Source organism: Solea senegalensis, linkage group LG4 (assembly GCF_019176455.1).
Source record: "Solea senegalensis isolate Sse05_10M linkage group LG4, IFAPA_SoseM_1, whole genome shotgun sequence".
Taxonomy (NCBI): Eukaryota; Metazoa; Chordata; class Actinopteri; order Pleuronectiformes; family Soleidae; genus Solea; species Solea senegalensis.
Window position 1 is genome coordinate 22,846,766 of NC_058024.1, and position 18,882 is coordinate 22,865,647.

At 41.2% G+C, this 18,882-nt stretch overlaps 2 protein-coding genes across 5 annotated transcripts; both read right to left on the reverse strand.

Moving 5' to 3' along the window:
- Positions 1 to 860: 860 nt before the first annotated feature.
- On the reverse strand, positions 861 to 5,775 carry odad1 (outer dynein arm docking complex subunit 1). Of its 4 annotated transcripts, none has more exons than XM_044023135.1 (14): positions 5,435 to 5,770; positions 4,596 to 4,877; positions 4,300 to 4,489; positions 4,093 to 4,218; positions 3,888 to 4,001; positions 3,706 to 3,773; positions 3,433 to 3,620; positions 2,711 to 2,845; positions 2,536 to 2,618; positions 2,090 to 2,258; positions 1,394 to 1,557; positions 1,209 to 1,312; positions 1,044 to 1,128; positions 861 to 958 (listed from the first exon to the last, which is right to left on the reverse strand). In XM_044023135.1, the coding sequence occupies exons 2-14, from the start codon at positions 4,730 to 4,732 to the stop codon at positions 950 to 952; spliced, it is 1,572 nt and encodes a 523-aa protein (XP_043879070.1). In that variant the 5' UTR covers positions 4,733 to 4,877; positions 5,435 to 5,770; the 3' UTR covers positions 861 to 949. The 4 variants fall into 4 exon arrangements, with proteins under 4 accessions (XP_043879070.1, XP_043879071.1, XP_043879069.1 ...); XM_044023136.1 differs by lacking the exon at positions 861 to 958 and having other exon boundaries at positions 965 to 1,128; positions 4,596 to 4,692; positions 4,799 to 4,877; positions 5,435 to 5,771; XM_044023134.1 differs by lacking the exon at positions 861 to 958 and having other exon boundaries at positions 965 to 1,128; positions 5,435 to 5,771.
- A 1,323-nt stretch (positions 5,776 to 7,098) lies between these two features.
- On the reverse strand, positions 7,099 to 10,980 carry LOC122768543 (taste receptor type 1 member 3). Its single transcript, XM_044024611.1, has 8 exons — positions 10,775 to 10,980; positions 10,368 to 10,668; positions 9,918 to 10,274; positions 9,426 to 9,839; positions 9,110 to 9,313; positions 8,894 to 9,014; positions 8,193 to 8,563; positions 7,099 to 8,102 (listed from the first exon to the last, which is right to left on the reverse strand). The coding sequence occupies exons 1-8, from the start codon at positions 10,978 to 10,980 to the stop codon at positions 7,515 to 7,517; spliced, it is 2,562 nt and encodes an 853-aa protein (XP_043880546.1). The 3' UTR covers positions 7,099 to 7,514.
- Positions 10,981 to 18,882: the final 7,902 nt, after the last annotated feature.

Genomic DNA, 18,882 nt, shown 5'->3' on the forward strand with positions numbered 1-18,882 from the left:
CACAGGCTTTGTTAATTGTTTCACAGAGGAGTGAGTAAAAATGTATTTCTTAAATAAGTGAACGCCAGGCTCACGTCAGGATGTTTAGATAAGATGACATTTGAAACTACTGAGAATCAAAGTGATTTTTTTTTTTTTTTATCCTTGCACATCACACTGACTGGTGGTGAAAACAAGACACACACACTATCCCGATATCACTGCTACACACACAAAGAAGGGATGGTAATCTGCCAGTGTGCCTTCAGTGACTGACTGAGCTCACTGATGTTAATGATTGCTGAACAGAGGACGGTTTGACAGACGTGTCGCCGTTTTAACCAAATGAGTACATAGTTTATGATAGGAAACGGCACTGACACGCGCACACACACATAATTATAATTCCACCAACAGTCGATGGTAGAAACTAACTCCGAATCAAGGGCTTGGCGAGCAAATTAAAAATTACAAAAGGTTCTGCTGCCCTCAACCTTTTCATTTGAGTATAGCACCATGTACCATGTAATGGAGAACAGCCAGCAAGGGAGGCCAGATTGTGTAGTCAAAGCCAGATGGCAAGTCCCACATCAAAAGCACAGCTGGTTACCAGAGTCTGAAAATCTTTATGGCTCCAAAGCTAATTGCCCCAAAAGCAAATTAGCTCCAGCTAAACAAATCAGCATATACTGTAGTATATAGCAGGCTCATGATTTATAATAAAAGATGAAATACACAACATGCTTTTGAGCTTTAATGACCTTTAATGTGCACATGCGCAAACTGCAAGGTTTTTACGCTGGTTCCGTCAATAGCCATGGCCTCCACTTATGCTAAATAGTGAAAACAAGACCATAGACTGTGTATAATGAGAACAGGGATGGGGGGGTCATCATTATTAAACTGATCAGGTCAATGTGTCTGATCCGTCTTCCAGGGAGTCCCAGCTGTCTGTGCACAGGCTGAACTCCTACTGAACCTACAAAAATCACATTCAACACCATAATACTTTGCCAAAAAAACTGATCTTATGAATAGTCATTTCCCGTCTATGTAGAACTCACTTTGATAATTCTTCTGCGCAGTTCTTCCTGTGAAAGTGGTCGTTCCTCGTCAGTTACGACAGTCTCCTCTGCATCATAGGCCACACTGAGGAGACACATGTTTGTCAGGACATGCAAAGATTTAATTACAAATATGTGGATATCCAGAGGGCAAAAAAGGCTGACCTGTTGATTGTTGGCTGGATTTTGGTGTTTTCCTGAAGATGCTCTGGATTTTGACCCAAAAGGATTTTAGCCAGGTCTCTTGGATTGTAGTCCTTTTCTAAATCCTGCAAAGAAGTACAGATGTATACTGTATTTAAAGTGATGGGAATGATGTTCCCACGAGGAGCCACAGTTCAGCAGATTACCTTGGAGTTGAGGAAATCTTGAATGGTGAGCAGCTCATTGGTCTTCTGTTCTACCAGACCCAGATAGAACATGATGTTGTTCTCGCTGATCCCCTTCGACAGGCCCAGCATGTCCTCCATCACTGAGCGGTCACACTGTAGCTTAGAGAAGGTGCTGTTCACTCCTGTGTAGCGGGTCAAAAAAAAGTCAAAAAGTCAAAGCTGTCATGTGCTGTACGTACAGTAGGTATTCTAGTAATGAATCAGTGGGTATATGAGATACAAGCACACACAGTACATGTCATTTCCATGGGACATTTCCTGGTCAAATATTCAGGACACAGTCTGTATGCCACTCAAAGCACTTTACACGGCAGCTTTACCATTCATTACACGCACATTTATATGCAGTGCCTTTTCAAAAATGGCACAGCCACACTTGTCTTGCATGTACCCTAGAGAAGTCAGCGACCCAGACTATACTGGACAGTATATGTGTATATATATACACACATATATGTATGTATATATATATATGTATATATATATATATATATGTATATATATATATACACATACATATATATATACATACATATATATATATATATGTATATACACATATATACACACACTATACTAATGACATAAATTAAGCACTTAAGAGGCATCCAATGGAATCATTGAAAGAAATGACTAAATGATATGTTGGCAAACCTGTTTTAATCTTGTCCAGGATTTTGCTTATGATGCTGGCTTTGCTTTCATAGTGATCGGCTTTGGACTCTGTCTCCTTCAGCTGTCCGTCAATGTCTCTGAGCAAAGAGCGATGATCGTGCTCCTGTTGCAAACCTTTCATTCGAAAGTGCTCCATCTCCTCTTGCATCTGCACAGTCACATACTTCAGATAAATGAAATGCCTCCACCAAGGTCACTCACATTCCGGCAGTGTCTAACTCTCGCTTACTTATTAACTCATTTAATGTTTATTGTAAAAATCCATCCTTTACTTTTTGAGTTATGCTGTTCAAAGCCAAACATCAAACTATGGCTAAAAACACAACCTCGTTGGTGAAAATGATAATGTTTTCTTTGTGACTGTGGACTAGAAATCAAGTTACACATGAGCAGGAGAACCAGCCAGGAGAAGGAAACATACTTACATGGTTGATTTGATCCCTCAGGGCTTCAACCTCAGTGTTTTGCTCATTAACAAAATTGAAGAGCGCTAAGTTCCGGTCTTCAGCTGTGCAATAAAACCACAATGTGATACATTTTAAATCCACTAAGTATATATATAACGTATCCAGACCACATGCATTTTAAAAAAAGATTTACCCTGGATGAATCTGGTCACCAGCATGTCCAGATCCTTCTCTTCTGTCACTGTGCAGATTCTTTCAAAAACCTCCTCCAGAGCATCCAGCGACTCTTCCCCTGCATCCATCCTCTGCTGCTCCTGCTGTTCCGACACTGGAACGACCACCGTCGTATGAATAGAAAGCAGAGTCCTGATTATGTGACGGTGACATCACACGTGAGAAGTGATGTCTGTGTGTATACAACACCAGGAGAGCAGAGGCAAGGACTGTTTATCTTGTCAAACAGCTGAATTCATGTTTTGTTTTTTGGTTTTTTAACAGGGTAGAATTCACTTAACGCTGACGCTGTTAAAGTGTAAACCCCACTGTACACTGTTATGTGATGAGTGATCTAAATGTCATGACCGAAATAAATAAATAATAATAAAAAAAAAAATAAATAAGTACTGAGAAACATAGAGATTCATGTGGAGCTGATCAATGGTTTGAATTATATATATATATATATATATATATATATATATATATATATATATATATATATATATATATATATATATGTATACATACATATGTATACATATATATATATACACACACACATACATACACATATGTATAAATACATATATATTATATTTAAAAGTTATGTAAAGCAGAAGAAAATGGATGGATGGAAGATGAGAGTGAGTGTATGGCATGATGTAAAAACTGCAATTTTAATTTTTGACATCATACCTTGTTTGTGTCCCATGTCTTGGCCGTTGTCCTGGCCGCTCCTCTCGCTGCACTTGGTGCTCATGAACTCTTTCAGGCAGTTCTCGTGTGCAATCACCCTTTCCAGTTCCTTCATCTCAGCATTGTACTGGGCCAGGTCCTTCACCGCCTTTTCCCTCATTGCAGTCACTTTGGACTGAGCCTCCGCACTTTAGCAGAAGAATCAATAAATTCTGGGATCGTGGAGAGCGCGTCCACACTTTTACAACACTACACAACAGTCTCAACTCTGACCTGGCATCATACGCAGCAGTGGACAGGTTGATTACTTCCCCGATCTTCTTGCGCACCTCCTGCAGCTCCTAGAACACGCATTGACCGACGGATGTGCTTGTCAAACTTGACAACGTAAAGCCACAAAATAACCAACTCAACAAACACAACACTTTGAATCATCAGCAGCGCGACAGTCTGACCTTGTCCAACCTGTTGTGGAGTTGCTGAAAACGGACACGCTCGATTTGAAGTGTCTGCAGCTCCTCTCTCAGGCGGCTGTTTTTAGTCAGCTGCTCATTGAAGCGAGTCAAAGCCTGAAAAGGATGTTGTACACAAACATTGCAAATATTACAGTAGAATGTAAAGTTGTGTACTATTAATCAGAGAGAAGTGGTCACGGCTCACCCTGTCCAGTTTGTACTCCAGCGTTTGCACGGCCTTCTTAGTCCGTCGTACCTCAGATGTCTGAGAGTCACGACTGCTGACCTCTCCTTTTCTCAGCCGTGCCAGCTTCACTTCAGTGTTTGCAATCTGTCCCACAACACAGACACATGACATGAGGACACAATATCCAGTATATACTATAAAAAAACAAAAAGGGACTTTAATAACCTCTCTTTTCAAGTCTTTGTGACACTGCTTCTCTTTTCCCAGCTCCTCTTCTAACATGTCCCTCTGCTCCAGCAGAGCTCGGAGACTCTCGGCGTCCTCGCTGTCCTGCTGATGGCGAGACAAGCTCTGAGACACACCGAGGTTTCGATGCAGCTCCTCCTGCTCCTTCAGCAACTTGTCTATCTCCTGCCTCCACCCACAACACACAAACAACTCATTAGGGGATTGAAGGCACAACACTGTGTACATTGTAACGCCAGAGAATGTTTTTATTAATTGATTTATTGATTCTTCACTGTTGTTTGCGGATCTGCTCTCTGGCCTCCATACTGTAAGCCTGTCGATCTCCCTCCATGATCCTGAACTGTCTTTGCAGTTTGGCGAGCTCTGATTCTGATTCAATGTCAAACAACTCATTGATTAATTTGTTCATTCATTCACATAAGGCATGTTCTATCATTTGAGAAAGCTAATGGATGAATAACAATAAGATCAATACCATCGATATCCATCTCCTTACTGTCCGAGAGTGCACTTGTGATCGATCTTCTCCAAGATATGGTTTCAACTGTGCTTTGCTGGTAAGAAATATGAAAATGTGAGCTGATACTTTAAACAAAACATGTGTATACAGTAAATATGCAATTGTTTATTGCGTTAAATCAAAGACAACATCCGTCAACATCCAATGAAAACAGAACCTGAGACCAAATATGTTCAAAAAAGCAGTTTCCTTTAAGCAGGATGTGAAGTATGACATATTTATTTTCATTGTTTTCTTCTTCATCATCATCTCTGCTCTTCGTGAAGCACTTTGTAAAGGTTATACTATTATACAAATGACATAAATAAGATAAACATCAGAATTCTTAATCCAAGGCATCACAATCAAACATCTACATGTAGTATAAAGCCAGTTCAACATGTTTAATTATAATCTTACAGAATAGTTAACATGAGGCATTATACTATTATAGGACACGTTATGGAAACTACTACCACACACACACACACACACACACTGTATTTTAGTACCAAGTCAAACCATTAAAAGTCGGCATTTTCCTTCATAGCTGTTACAAAAGACTACATTAATCTTAGTTATGGTTGTTAAGGAAAAAGGAATTCATCTCACCAGCTGAAAGTTTTAAAACTGACGAACACGGAGACTTTTCTGAAGATTAACAGCAGCAGCCTCAGTTGTTAGCAACCGTTGCTAAGAGAGCCGGAACATGAAGTCATGAAGGTTCGGGCTGTTTTAGACAGCAACAACAGTGAAGACGGTCGGGTAAAACTTACTTTAATCTTAATAATAATAGGTACAACTACATAAAACTCCGACAAATGAGCCACGTGTTTAAATAATTACAACCTACGTTTTAAGTGTAAGGAGCCCCGCCCCTATCCCTCCTCTGATTGGGTTAAAATCAGGCTTCGAAGGTAATTATTGGTCAGAGTTGGGGAACAACCATGGATGTATTATAAGAATTTTAGGTTAAGAAATTAACCCCCGCTCTTTGAAACATGAGTGAGGCATCTCACTATGGGACACGCCCTCCAGAGGGGGCGGTGCTCTATCCAGTTCTTATAATACATCCATGGGAACGACGTGATAATAAGTGTAGGTCATATTTCCGGGCGAAAATAAAACACATGTTGGAGTTAATTCTTAAAAATGATTTTTTTTATACATTTAAGACAATCATGGAACAATAAATCCTTAACCACACCTTCAGTAGGAGGATATAAAACGTCCTGAGTAAGAGTGAGAGTGTAAGCCCTGTGACTTATTTCATTTCAGGGACAAATAAGGGAGGGCAAACACAGAACAGATGAAACATTCTTTGTCTGCTTGATTTTAAAGTGTTTAATGTTCAAAGAGGTCAACTTCAGAGCTGAGATCAACGTTTTCAAAACTGATGTCTGGACAACGCACTCATTTATAACACAAAGACAACCAAACATGATTTCTAAACAGACCTTTGGTCTGAACGTGTACTTTTACACTCAGGGTGCAGGTACAGGATACTCCAGATACAGACAAAAAAACAGACATTACATCATTTCAGCTGCTCATCATGTGCTCATACACTTAACCATACATTTTTGTACAATGAAGAGTGTCCTGTCACTGGAGACATGAGCAAACTAATCACCAGGGGGCCTCCAGTACTAGTGTGGGGAGAAAATAAAACCATTTCAATAGAAATTGAGATATCTTTGATATACAGTATATAATAGTGTTGAGCTTAACTGTTTTGGTTTTATTTTGGAGTGGACTGCTCATTTAGTGCTCATTTTATTTATTTAATTATTTATTTATTTTGCTGTTAATACTTTGGCACAGAAATTACACCATTACAGCAAATGAACTCGGAATTAATTAAAATAAAACTAGATAAACTATATATCTGTGTGTTTTTTTTTTTTTTTTACCAAATAAGTGATTTTTCAAATTATTTACACACAAATGACAAGGAGGAAATATGGGAGCTTCTTTGCTTATTTAGCTCAATAAATTTGAATTTGAGTATAAGTTATTTTTTGATTTTGTGATTATTTCTCTTACAAACAATATGGTAATGTGCATATACAGAAGGTTTATGCAACACTTCATAAAAAACAAACAATGGTGCTAGTGCTTCTGAAACAGTGTCGCCATTACATAGTTTATCCACCAGAGGGCAGAGGCGAGTTCATTTTTCAACTATAAAATCTGCTCAGCCTGAATCTTTAAAGAAAAATACAAATCATACAAGGAGACATGCATTTTAAATGTTGTCTCTGTACATCAGGAATTTGTTAAAATGTTAAAAATCATAATTTGGATACATTTATGTTGATATTTCGCTTCAATCTCCATTATCTTTGATGCTACAATAAACATAAGAATAGCTCCCACATCCAGTTTATTATTTTATTGTTTTCAGTGGGTGTATTTAATTGTAAACAACATGAACATTTTGCTAAAAGTGTTTTCTATCACAAGACAAACAAGTATTATTTAATATCTAGTTGAATGAAATTGCAATGAGATGCTTTTTACATGCAGTTTATGTGACTTAAATATTCGTGGTTGAAAGGTTCATCAATATAGGAATAAAGCAGTATACTTCATCACTCACATACAAACCATAGAAATAATCGTTTTATGAAAGGTGTGATTCTTGTATTCTTTTTAAAATAAGAATTGTGCTGTGTAATCTTTCAGAGGTTTATTTCCCAGGCTGTGTCTGCGGCTCCTCCTCAGCTGGTCTCGGTGGAACAGCCTCTAGAAAGGTACAGAATTGCTCTGGTTTATTTAAGTCTGGTTTCCTCAACAGCAAGTAGCATTTTGGGACATAGTAGGCGACCACCACTCCCAAGTTGCTTCCCAGGTCGAACGAAACATGAACAATGGTTCTGCCCTTGTCACTTAAGCCTATGTAAACTGGAATAAAGGTCACCCAAATCACACAGTAGATCAGGCAGGAAAAGGTGATGTCTCTGGCCAGGTTATACTGATGAAGAGGCTTCACGGCCATGAACGTGGCCATGAATGACACCAGGGCCAGTAAAGCATTGAAACCTTGCATTAAGGCAAATCCAATCAAAGGTGTCACCGGACATGCCAGAAAGTCACTCACAAACGTTATTTTCATATTAGCCATGTGTTCGGACAGCGACGGCGACTCGTGACCAAACCAGCTGCAGAGACCGGCTTGTACGACACAGCACACGAGCACAAACAGCCAGCTCCCATAGCCTCTGATGATGTGGAGCTGAGAGGCCGCTCTGTCTGGAAACTCAGTCACGTAGAATATCTGTCGGTAAGAAAAGAAGATTTGAGCCCGTTCACAATGTGCTCTTTTTATATGTCGTTTTATTAATGAATAGTCTATGTCAATCCTCACCTGCAGTGAAATGGACGCGACAATGGCGAATGCGACCGTTTGGAAAAAGCAGGTGAGGGGCAGCTGAAGACGACACTTTGTGTCCCCCAGTTGTCCCAGAAAAAGCAGCAGGCTGAGGCAGCCTCCGATCAGGCTGAGGAGAGCCACCAAACTCTGAGTCCCACCTGAAGCCATGACCATCGGGGTCTGCCAGTGCTTCAGGAACACGGCCCCGACAGACACCTGACACAGCAGCAGCAGCACCCCGGCCAGTATCATGGCCAGAGCTTCAGGTGTGTCCCAGGACAAAACGACAAAGGTGGGTTGAGTGCAACTAGTGCTGCGGATCAGGGACCACTGACCTTCAGGGCACAGAGTGCATTGGATGTCGTCTGGAGTATGAAAGGACAACGGGACAATTTTTTTAATGAACAAACCAACTCAAACCATGACTGTTTGTGAAGGATGACACTGTTATTATTCTGCCTCTGTTTGGTCTTCATGAACAGAAGCAAAAAATGGAAAACATCATTTTGTAAGTCTGGTTTAAAGGAGAATCTGAGCAGGATTGAGTCTTGGAAAAATCGATTTCCTTGCAAACACAAGGTTTTGCTCACATGAAAGTGTTCTGAATGTTCTCCTCTGGAAAATCAGAATATTTCTCACAAGGTTGCTCTACTGTACTGTAAATAAGAGTCAGATTAATTGAGGAAAATGATTACCCTCATCTGCCTGATAAGTGCCGGGCAGACAGTCGATACAATCATAACAGCAGGAGTGGAAGCCTTTGACTCTGCGGATTTGCCCTTTATCACAGTCTGCTGAACACCTGGACTCAGGAACCTGCAAAAAATGTTCATGGTTTTAAGCGTCCAACAATTTGGTGGATTTTTAACGACAAAGTTTGTTTCAGTTTTCGAGTAAATGGCCGAAATTACCTTGGAGTCTTTTGTGTGCCACCTGAAGAGCGACTTGTTGATAGACAGACTTTCGTAAAAGGTTCCAACGTGCATAAAATCTAAACCGGATGCACCCCATTTCCACTGAATCACGTTGTATCCTATGTTTGGGTTGCCATTGCTATCAAACACTAAATGAGTGCCGTTGACGTTCACCGACGTATTCCTCAAAACCCTCAGCAGCTGCAAAAGATTTTATTTATTAATTCCAAACTTCAGACAAACACACACAAACACACACACACACACACACACATATATATATATATATATATAGCAGCTAAAATAAAATCACCTCCCATGGGTAGATTTTGGTTTTCATTCCCCATTTACAGGTAGTTGAATTGCAGTCCAGAAGATTATGCAGTGCCTCTGCGACACTGTAGATGGCGGCATACACACCAAAAGCTGTACGCTGCACTGCAGGATCTGTCACCAAGGTAATATTAGCAGGTGATAAGTACCAACACTGTGGGCAGGGGTTGCTGGGGTCGGCAGTCGGTACCGGACCAGACATCGATTGCCTCTCCTCGCTCATTTTGGCAAAAAGCTTATGCGTGTAGACGGGGAGCAGGTCCAGGTTCTGTGTCCTGTCAGTGAATCCAATGACTGTGCCAACTGACTGAATGTTGGGAAGAGTCGTCAGTCTGTAATGGACGGACCAACTTGTGCTGGCGATCCATACTGCTGTCATGTTCCTCCTGATAACCTGTAATAGATAGGACTGTGATAACAGTGTAACAGTTGTGTCATCACACTCTGATGTGGATTCTGTGCCAACACTAACCTCGCTAAAAAAGATCTCAGCGGACGAAGCGACAGAAAAGACCACGACCACATGCACATTTGTTGCTATGATATTACTGACGATGGTTCTGATTGCTGGTTCGGGGTTAGTGTACACTGGAATCAGAGCCTGATAGGCCACACATATAGACATAACCTCCGCCAACTTGGAGAATTGCTCCACACCTCGTTGTCCGTACTCCTCATCACTTCCCACCACTGCTACCCAGTTCCAGGCAAACTCATGCAGCAAGAGTGCCATGACCTCCACCTGCCACTTGTCAGTGGGCACCGTACGGAAGAAGGACGGGTAGAGAAGATTGTCGCTGAATTTGTCGCTGGTTGCACCGTAGCTAATCTGAAGCGAGAACACAAAGACAGCACAAGTGACAACAGTGGATGAACACACTGAAACAAAATTCAAGTCCAGTTTCATCTTCATGACAAAGACCTGAGGCATGAGGAAGAATCCCAGGACCTTTCCAATGACGGACACCAGTTCGGAGCTGTAAGGACCGATCACAGCCGATATCCTGGGCTCATAGTTGGTGTAATTACACTCCACAGACAGTGCTTTGGTAGATTTGGCAGTGAGGAAGGAGAGCGTTGGCCTCACAATGACGGCCGCTTGTCTGCATGTGTCGTAGGTTTCGTAACCCAGTTTGATACCGGGGAGCACAATTTGGTTTGCGTTGATCTCGTCCACTGCATATTTCATCACAATAGAGAGGCCCAGTCCAAATTCATTCACCCTTTGGGATCCCAAGCAGAAGACAACAAACAAACAAACAAACAAAGGAAAAGCCTCATTAGTCAGGTTGAGAAATGACAAAAATGACTAAAATACAAACATATTACTTTTCACAGCTGATGTTGTTAGGCCTCGTCCTCTGGCTGAGGTCGCTGGAGAGGTAATTGATGGAGAAAAGCCCTCCGAGCATAATATCCCCAGGCAAACTGAAGAGATTGGTCGAAATGTTGTTGAACCATTCGGGCGAACCGTCCACACAGCAGCCGAGTCTGAACTGCCAGCACAGAACCAGCAGAATGAAAGGTGATACCATGATGCAGATGCACTGGAGACTGAAGCCGGAGCGATGAAAACATGTGAATATGTGCCAGTGAAAACAGGTGATACTGTTGTGTGCAAACTGTGGGCGTGTTTGGCCCCTCCCTTCCCTTCCCTGACCTCTTGAAGAGAAAATATCCATAATTACAAATTATGTTAAATGGTCTCTATAATATTAACCTACATTTACATTTGTGGTTTGATTGTACATAAGGTGAAGACTTTCATTGTGATATTATTAAAGAAATACTTTGCTATTGGGAGTCAATCCTGAATAAAACCCTGAATGGTGGCATTGTATTTTTTAACATTATGTTTCCCCCCATGTTTTACACAATGGTTGTTTGTAACTCATGTTACACTGTGTGTGTGTGTGTGGTTTTCATTTTCCGGGGAATTTGCTTATGGCTTACACACCGAGTGTCTCTGCAGAAACTGTCAGGAGATGATTCGTGTGACACAGGCTTTTGTTTGTTGTGTTTTTTTGAGTTTTTTGTGAATCACATAACAATTCAGTGACATTTTTTTTCCCACCAATTTACGATGAGATTGAGTCGTTTTATTGAAAATCACATGTACATGCTCACCCTGATGATTCTGGTTCTGACCCACAACTACTCATTTACAGTATTCATGCAGTAATAACTACTGATTCATTTTGAACAGACCGTTCATAAGCAAGCTCAGAGGATAGACTAGAATAGAGAGGGCATGAATATGACTCTATTAAATTTTATTAACATTAACTTCTTACTCTCTCTAATTTGTGTCTTTCCTTCCTGTCCTCTCTCTCTGTGTCCTCATCTTGCAGGCTGCAGGATCCAGATCCAGTCAATCTTATCTTGTCAAATTTCCTGGCTTTTTGGAGCACTAGAATTCACTTCTGACTCTTTTAATGAGCACTTCTTTGTGTCGCGATATCTCGCTTTACTAGCACAATGTTGCTGTCTCGACATAAAATGCATCACTTCCTGTGTGCAGCGTGGCAATCGCAAGATCTAGCCATGATTATACTCAGACACATGGAGAGAGTTGATACGAGCTGATCGGCTTAATTAGCATTGCATGAACTCGTTTGATTTGTTTAGAGTTTAGAGGCTATTGTTATTAGCATTAGCCGTAGTATTATTGTCTTTATTATTATGCTATAATTAAAAATGACATTGGTATAATTATTTATTAATAATCGCTGCTGCTGCTTCTGCCTGTATAAATGACATGGTCCAAGACAAGTTTCCCCTATTGGACAATAAAGTACATTGAATTGAATTATGTAACACTGTAGTGATAACTGTACTTGAGTAATAATGTAGTTCAGATTATTGGTGTAATAATGCATTAGCGACTACTGTGCCCTCACATTACAGGATGGTGTCTAGTTTATTGCATGCTTTTTTTCTTGGTTTCCTTGGTTTGCATTTGCCTCGGTGTTGTTTTGCATCTTCATTTACAAACACAATGTTGTCATCTCAACTAACAAATTGTCGCATTTCCTTCCACAATATTTGCACAAACCTACAGTCAGCATACAGTATATGTGCCTCTAAAAGGTCTTTTGATACAGTGTTGAACATTTGTCTTCAAAAACCCTTCCTGTCACATAATAATGTTGATTACAACTGTGGGCATTGTAACTTTTTCATTGTCCCATCCGACTCAAGGAGTGCACGGCATGGCCACAGGTACTTTCCTGATTCACAAGACTCAGGATTGACAGGTTGAAAAATTTACAACTTAAAGTATTATATTTCACTCAGTGATGATGACTCAGAGTGATTGGAAAATGTTATCAAATCGTTTTTTATATTGACCAAATAACCCATAATGTGTGTTATAAGGTGATTTGAAAATAGAGGGGTATTTTATTGCTTCATTTTGTATCTCATCATACAACCCCCAAGCCCCCCCCCACCCCACATACTTTTAAAGTGCAGGTTCCTTTAAGGTCTGCGAATGAATTAAACTTTTCCACACTTCTCACATCACTTATCTTTTGAAGCGACTGAGCCTGATGTGAAACCATATCAATTACAGGAAGGGTTTGTTCAGGACGTGACGGAGGCATTCTGCCGCTTATCTTCGACCAGTGATTTTTGTTTCCCATCTGCAGTTTCTTCTTTCATTCAAGGCTCATTTCAGATGCTATTCTTCATTTGAATAGTCAGGATGAATAGTCAGGATGACCATTGAGGTGCATAAAACATTTAAAGACGGCAACGTGGAACTTTGTGTGTGCTCGGTGTTGTTGCCCTGTTCTTGTGTGCAGGCGGTGGATTCAGATTAACATCTTGTTTATTCTTGAACAGCATTTGTTCTCAAGCATGAATTCACCTTTTATCGCAGTGACAGAAAACGTCATGAATGATCTACGTCAGCATCACACACACACGCAGAATAAATGTTCTGTTTTGAAATTTTTTTTATTATAATAATTATAATACTTAACCCTTAGAACACGGAGCATTTTGGCTGCTTACTAGGATTACTATGTTACACGCACTGTATATACAGAGGGTATAAGAATGTGCAATAAAGAGTGTCTTATATCCTTTTTTCAGCACAACCTCAAGGCAATCTGATGAAAAAAATGGCTTTTCACCAACTATATAAACACAACTGAGCCAAAACTACTCAAATTGTTTAAAATTGGACTGAATTTGTGAAATTTGGAACTACGTCACAGTTCAAAATTCACTTGGCTTGTTTTTATGAGGAAAAAGAGAAGAAAAACAGTCTATTTTGTGACTTCTGCACAATTATTGATATTTCATATCTCTGCTAAAAATGAATCATAACTTGACTCAACAACACAGTTCAGTGTACACACACTGTAGCACACTTCTGCAGTTTTTCCACACTGGTGCATATTACTGCTGCAGACGTTTGCACAGCTCAGCCACTAGATGTCAGAAGTGTGCATTTTATTGACTTAACCTATATGTCCCTTAACCTACAGTGTCTTGCCTGTACACTATTGAAACCTGGCACTTTACATAAAAGGATAATATTTATATCACCAACACTGGGAAATGTATGAGTGAGACATGTTTTGTTGCTGGTGATGAAATGAGAGCGAGGCTTCCTGCAGCGTAATGAGCAGCAGGTACATTGTGTAGCAAAGTTTTATTTGAACAACTGATAACACAGGGGAGTCAACCGATGTAAACGCTGAAATGATTTTCTTGGTCTTGATGTTTTGCTTCACATGGCTAGTCCTGGAAATCTGAGACCATTTTTTTTGTCTTGTAGATTTCCAGGGGTTAACCTTATGACCTGCAGAGGAGGAAACGCTGTTGCGCAACACCTCGCAAAAAAATGATCGTTCTCTGCATCAAGGGAACGCCGTACACGTCCTGCTGTGAAGCAACACACACACTCTTGCATGCTCGCTGTGCCAGCGCTGATGGCAAAATGGAACACGAGCATTTTTGTTGTGATTGTTGCAAAACATGGACTGTGCCTCCCCGAGAGAGAGCCCAGAATACCACCCACTGTCCCACGCTTCCTTTTCCCCCTCCTTTCCCTCACTCACCCCCACCCGTTTGCCTGCAGAGTCGCCCCGGATCAGCCTCGCTCTCTAATCTCCATTGCTGGCCTGTGAAACACTGGGCCTGTTGTTGACATGCTGACCTCATATCCCACAGGGGCTGACAAATTATTAGCCAGCCGCTCTGTGCAGAGTGAGGACAGCCAGCCAGGCAGCAGAACACTAAACTGTGCTGCTTGCACATGAGACCATCTGTCCTGATCAGCCTCGTAGCAAAGATGCTGGGAAATGTGGGAATGCGAAGGTTATGCCGTAGTACAGTGGGGGCGGCTGATTGGGCCCAAACCAGCTGTGGTGGACTGTGGAGGTTTACAACATCATGCAGGGACGCTTCAGCGCGTTGCAGCGCCTGAACACATGCAGGTGTTTTTGCCTCACCTCTAAGGGTTAAATAAAGGATTGATCCTCCCTCCTTCCAGCAGTAAAACTTGTTCTTCTTCGTGTCTTCAGTGTGTGTGTGTGTGTGTGTGTGAGACACAAGTGTGTTGCAACTTGTATCTGTGCACACATCCACATGTGCAGAGACATAAACAATGGGATACATTATTGTGCATTGCTTCATTGTTCTTCTGTGCAGAACTGATTGTCAGTGGACTGTTCAGGTCCACACAGCAATCACACTTTCTCTGTGGAAATTAACTGAGCACAATTCAACAAACCAGCACCTAAAAATTAACCTGATTCTTAGAACTGTGTTAGCACTGCCCAAGGACTGGAACAATGATGTTTGCACACAGGATTGACTCACCTAGAGGTCTAAAAAACCATTTACAGTTCAGATCAGGGACAAGTGTGTTTGGCCTCATCTGTGTCAGTCTGCTGTGCTACTTAAAGTGCAGTGGATCACCGACTCACAGCAGCCCATGGAGGTGAACCAGCCCAAGCTGAATAATCTGAGGGAGATATTGTTTTACCATGTGCTGGAAACGTGTTCTGTGTTGTGACATGAAAGGGAAAGGGGACTGGCAAAAAGTCTGACTTGAACAGCGATCATGCAAAAGAGTTTGGTAATACTGAGTGATTTATTCAAACTGTCGGGACAGAACGTTTGAGGGGAGAGAAGTGATTTGGGGAATGGTGCGTAGTAAAAACTGGAAACTTTACTGACAAAGTAGAGAGAAGGATAGTTTTTTTTGTTTAAACTCCAATGTCACAACTGCATTAACTGCGATTTGCTCGACAGTCGGGGGACGTAACATGCACAACATCTGTTTTCTGATTTATATAATAATTTATTGCTAGCAGTTGTTTTCCAGTATCTCTCGATCTGTTCTCAAATCTTAACATTCGATTGATGTTCCACTCTTTGGAGCAGAAAGAACATCATATCTGACTTTATATTTGTCCTGTGTGTGCGTGTGCGTGCACCACCATGAGTGCATGGTGTTGTGTTACATCCCAAAGCTAACTGATAGGTCTCATCTGCCATCCTCAGGACTGTGACTCATCAGACAAGTTATCAGTGATCTCTGTCTGCTCTGCTGTTGTTGTTTTGCTTTCTTACTTATTTTTAACCTGTTGGAAATGGTGATTTGAGTCTTTTTCTAAACGGTGAATCCTTCAAAAAAACTAAGCAAAATAAAATGTGTGTAGTAAATAATAACATGTTACGTACATAACGTAGAATGGCATTAACAGGGGGGCTAAGAGGGACAAACGTGGCTATAGATATTGTTTTTAAAAAGATAAAGTGATATAACTTTGTGGAGTTTTACAGCTCTGCTAATGCTCTCATTGCTGGTTCATTTGTGTTTACTTGAGTAAGACAAAGAGTGAGTACTCATACAACACACACGCATTTTCAGAATTTGCCAGGTGGTCAATCTCTCTCCATCCTCACACAGTCTCACATACTGCACCTGTTCTTCATTATGACATTGTTCATTTATAGAAGAGGTGCAAATTACTGAATTTGTATGTCACCTCAACACGCAAAGCGTACTGTCCAGAGTGCAAGAATTAGTGACATCTAATGGTGAGACTGTAAATAGTAACAAAAACGGCTTTTACATACCAGGAATGATGTGTGTATTTTTTCTTCATTTGCATAATAAGCTTTTGTTTAAAACATTAAATGAACACAGTGTCGACATCATGTGTTCAGGCAACTGTGGAAACATGTCGATGCAAGATGGCAGTCTCCGTGAAGCAAGGCCCTTTACCTAAAGTATATACAAAACCCAAACTTCTTTTAATTTATTACACAGCGTTCTCATGGGTAGTATATTCTATTTATTTTTATTTTTTTTTCTAGATTTGATAAAAGTTGCCACAGGTAATTTACAATTACCTGAGAATAAAAGCTCTGTTTCAGTGGCAGCGGAAACATTTCCCACCTCACCGCTGCAGAGCGGAAGGCAGGACCCCCTCGACAACAATGACACGCAGGCTTTTCACATGATGGACTCCCTGAAAGGTAAAGGCTCATTTGAAGTGAGGTGGCCTGTTTGTGAGCAGCTGGAAAAACATCCTTTGAGTGGGCGGCTGAATTTGAACAGAATGAAATTGTTGTTGAAACGCCTGAAAGTTAGAGGAGCAGGGAGGAAGTGAGCACTGTGGAATTTTACCAGGTCAACCTTATGTAAGAGGCTGAGCCGACGTCGGACAGAGGCTTAGAGTCAAACAGTCAGACCGTCTGGAGAGAGAAATAGAGATTTTATTCAGACTTTATTAGTCACTTTGAGGCAAAGAATCTCTTTTACAAGTGAGACACTGGCAAGGCATGCAATTAGACAACCACGACAAATAAAGTCAGAAATCACAAACAGACTAGAGACAACTATTAGTTAAAAATGATTTTAAAGGACAAGGATTTCAAGTTTGGGTTCGGACTGAAGACCAGCAGCTGTAGCAAGTCGGGATTTGCTTGTCTCTAATCTGACAGAGATAGAGAGAGAGAGACAGGCAGTAAGTGGAGGCACTGTGGCCAGGTGGAGGAGGAAGATGGTGTTTATAATTTCCAGAAAATGAAGGGAATGGAAGTATGAGATGACTCTGCCCTGACTGCATGACTGTGTTTCCCTCCAGACCTCTAATTCAGTTCTCTCTCTCTCTCTGTGTCATTGTTCAAACTTTTCACTCCGTTTCCGACCAGTGCGTGAGTCACGCCCCAGGGCTGTCAGTCATCGGATGATTTGATGCGGGTTCATTAGAAGGAGGTGCGTCGCTCCCGCTGACTCAATAATTGCTTCCTTCTGAAGACAGACGGAGCTCAGCATCTGTTGTGAAGTAGGTGAGGGAAGGGGGTGAGGAGGAGGAGGAGGAGGGGGTGGGTTGCCTGTTTTTAGAAACATACCAGCTGCCATAGTTTAACCCTCGGGGTGTCTGTCTGTCTGTCTGTCTGTCTGTGTGTCCTCCTCAGCACAGGTTAGGAGCTGCCCCATGTAGCCACATGCCCAGTCATTTCAGGGAAGACTGTGTGTTTGTGTGAAGCGTGAAAACAACCAGGACTGGAGACAAACACACACTGAGAGACCTGTGCTTTCAGATGCAGTTTTTTTGTTTGGGTAAGTGAAAGGTTACATTTGCCTCTTCCACATAAAAAAAACATGTTAAATATAAAACATGTTCCATAGCAGCCTTTAGTGTTTAAAATGGTTACTTCCCAGTGTTCATGTTCTGTGTGTTCATGCTCATAAACATACTAAACATAACTGTCCTCTAACTGTGTGTGTTCTAATCTATGTGGTTCATTTCCACGTGTCAGCAACAAGCAGAGATTGACTGAGTCTGAGAGCGGCGCCGAATAGCAGGAGACAACAAGGCGACAATAACAGGCCCCAAAAAAAACATTGTTTATGTTAAATTTCCACTGACAAAATGAATGTATTTAACTTTAAATCTATATGTATATGTCTGGTTGAGACATTTTTTGGAGGGGTAGTGAGGCCTCTTTTTTTAATGTTTGATTACTTTCGACGAAAGCTCAGTGGTAGAGTGAGTCGTCTTTCAATTCAAAGGTCGCGGGTTTGATTCCCAGCCCTGATGTGTCCTTGGGCAAGACGCTTAACCCCGCGTTTCTCCTGACGACTGTGTGTGAAGGGGAATGAAAGATGAGTGACAGAAAATGCACTGCTCATAGATTAGTGATGGGTGAATGGCAAATCTGTAGTGTAAAGCAGCTTTGAGTGGTTATCAAGATAGAAAATTATCAGTGTCAAAGTGTCAAAACAAATATAATGCTTGTTATTTTACACATTTTATATCTTGGGAACAGAGCCTTTTGGAAACATAAATGGATGCGATGCCTGCCAGTTACCTCCTCATTAACCAGCCATGCTTCTCAGCCCGAGCATAATTCAAGCGAGCGACCTTCACGTCACCGTTAACGCTGCATCGCTGGCCCCACAT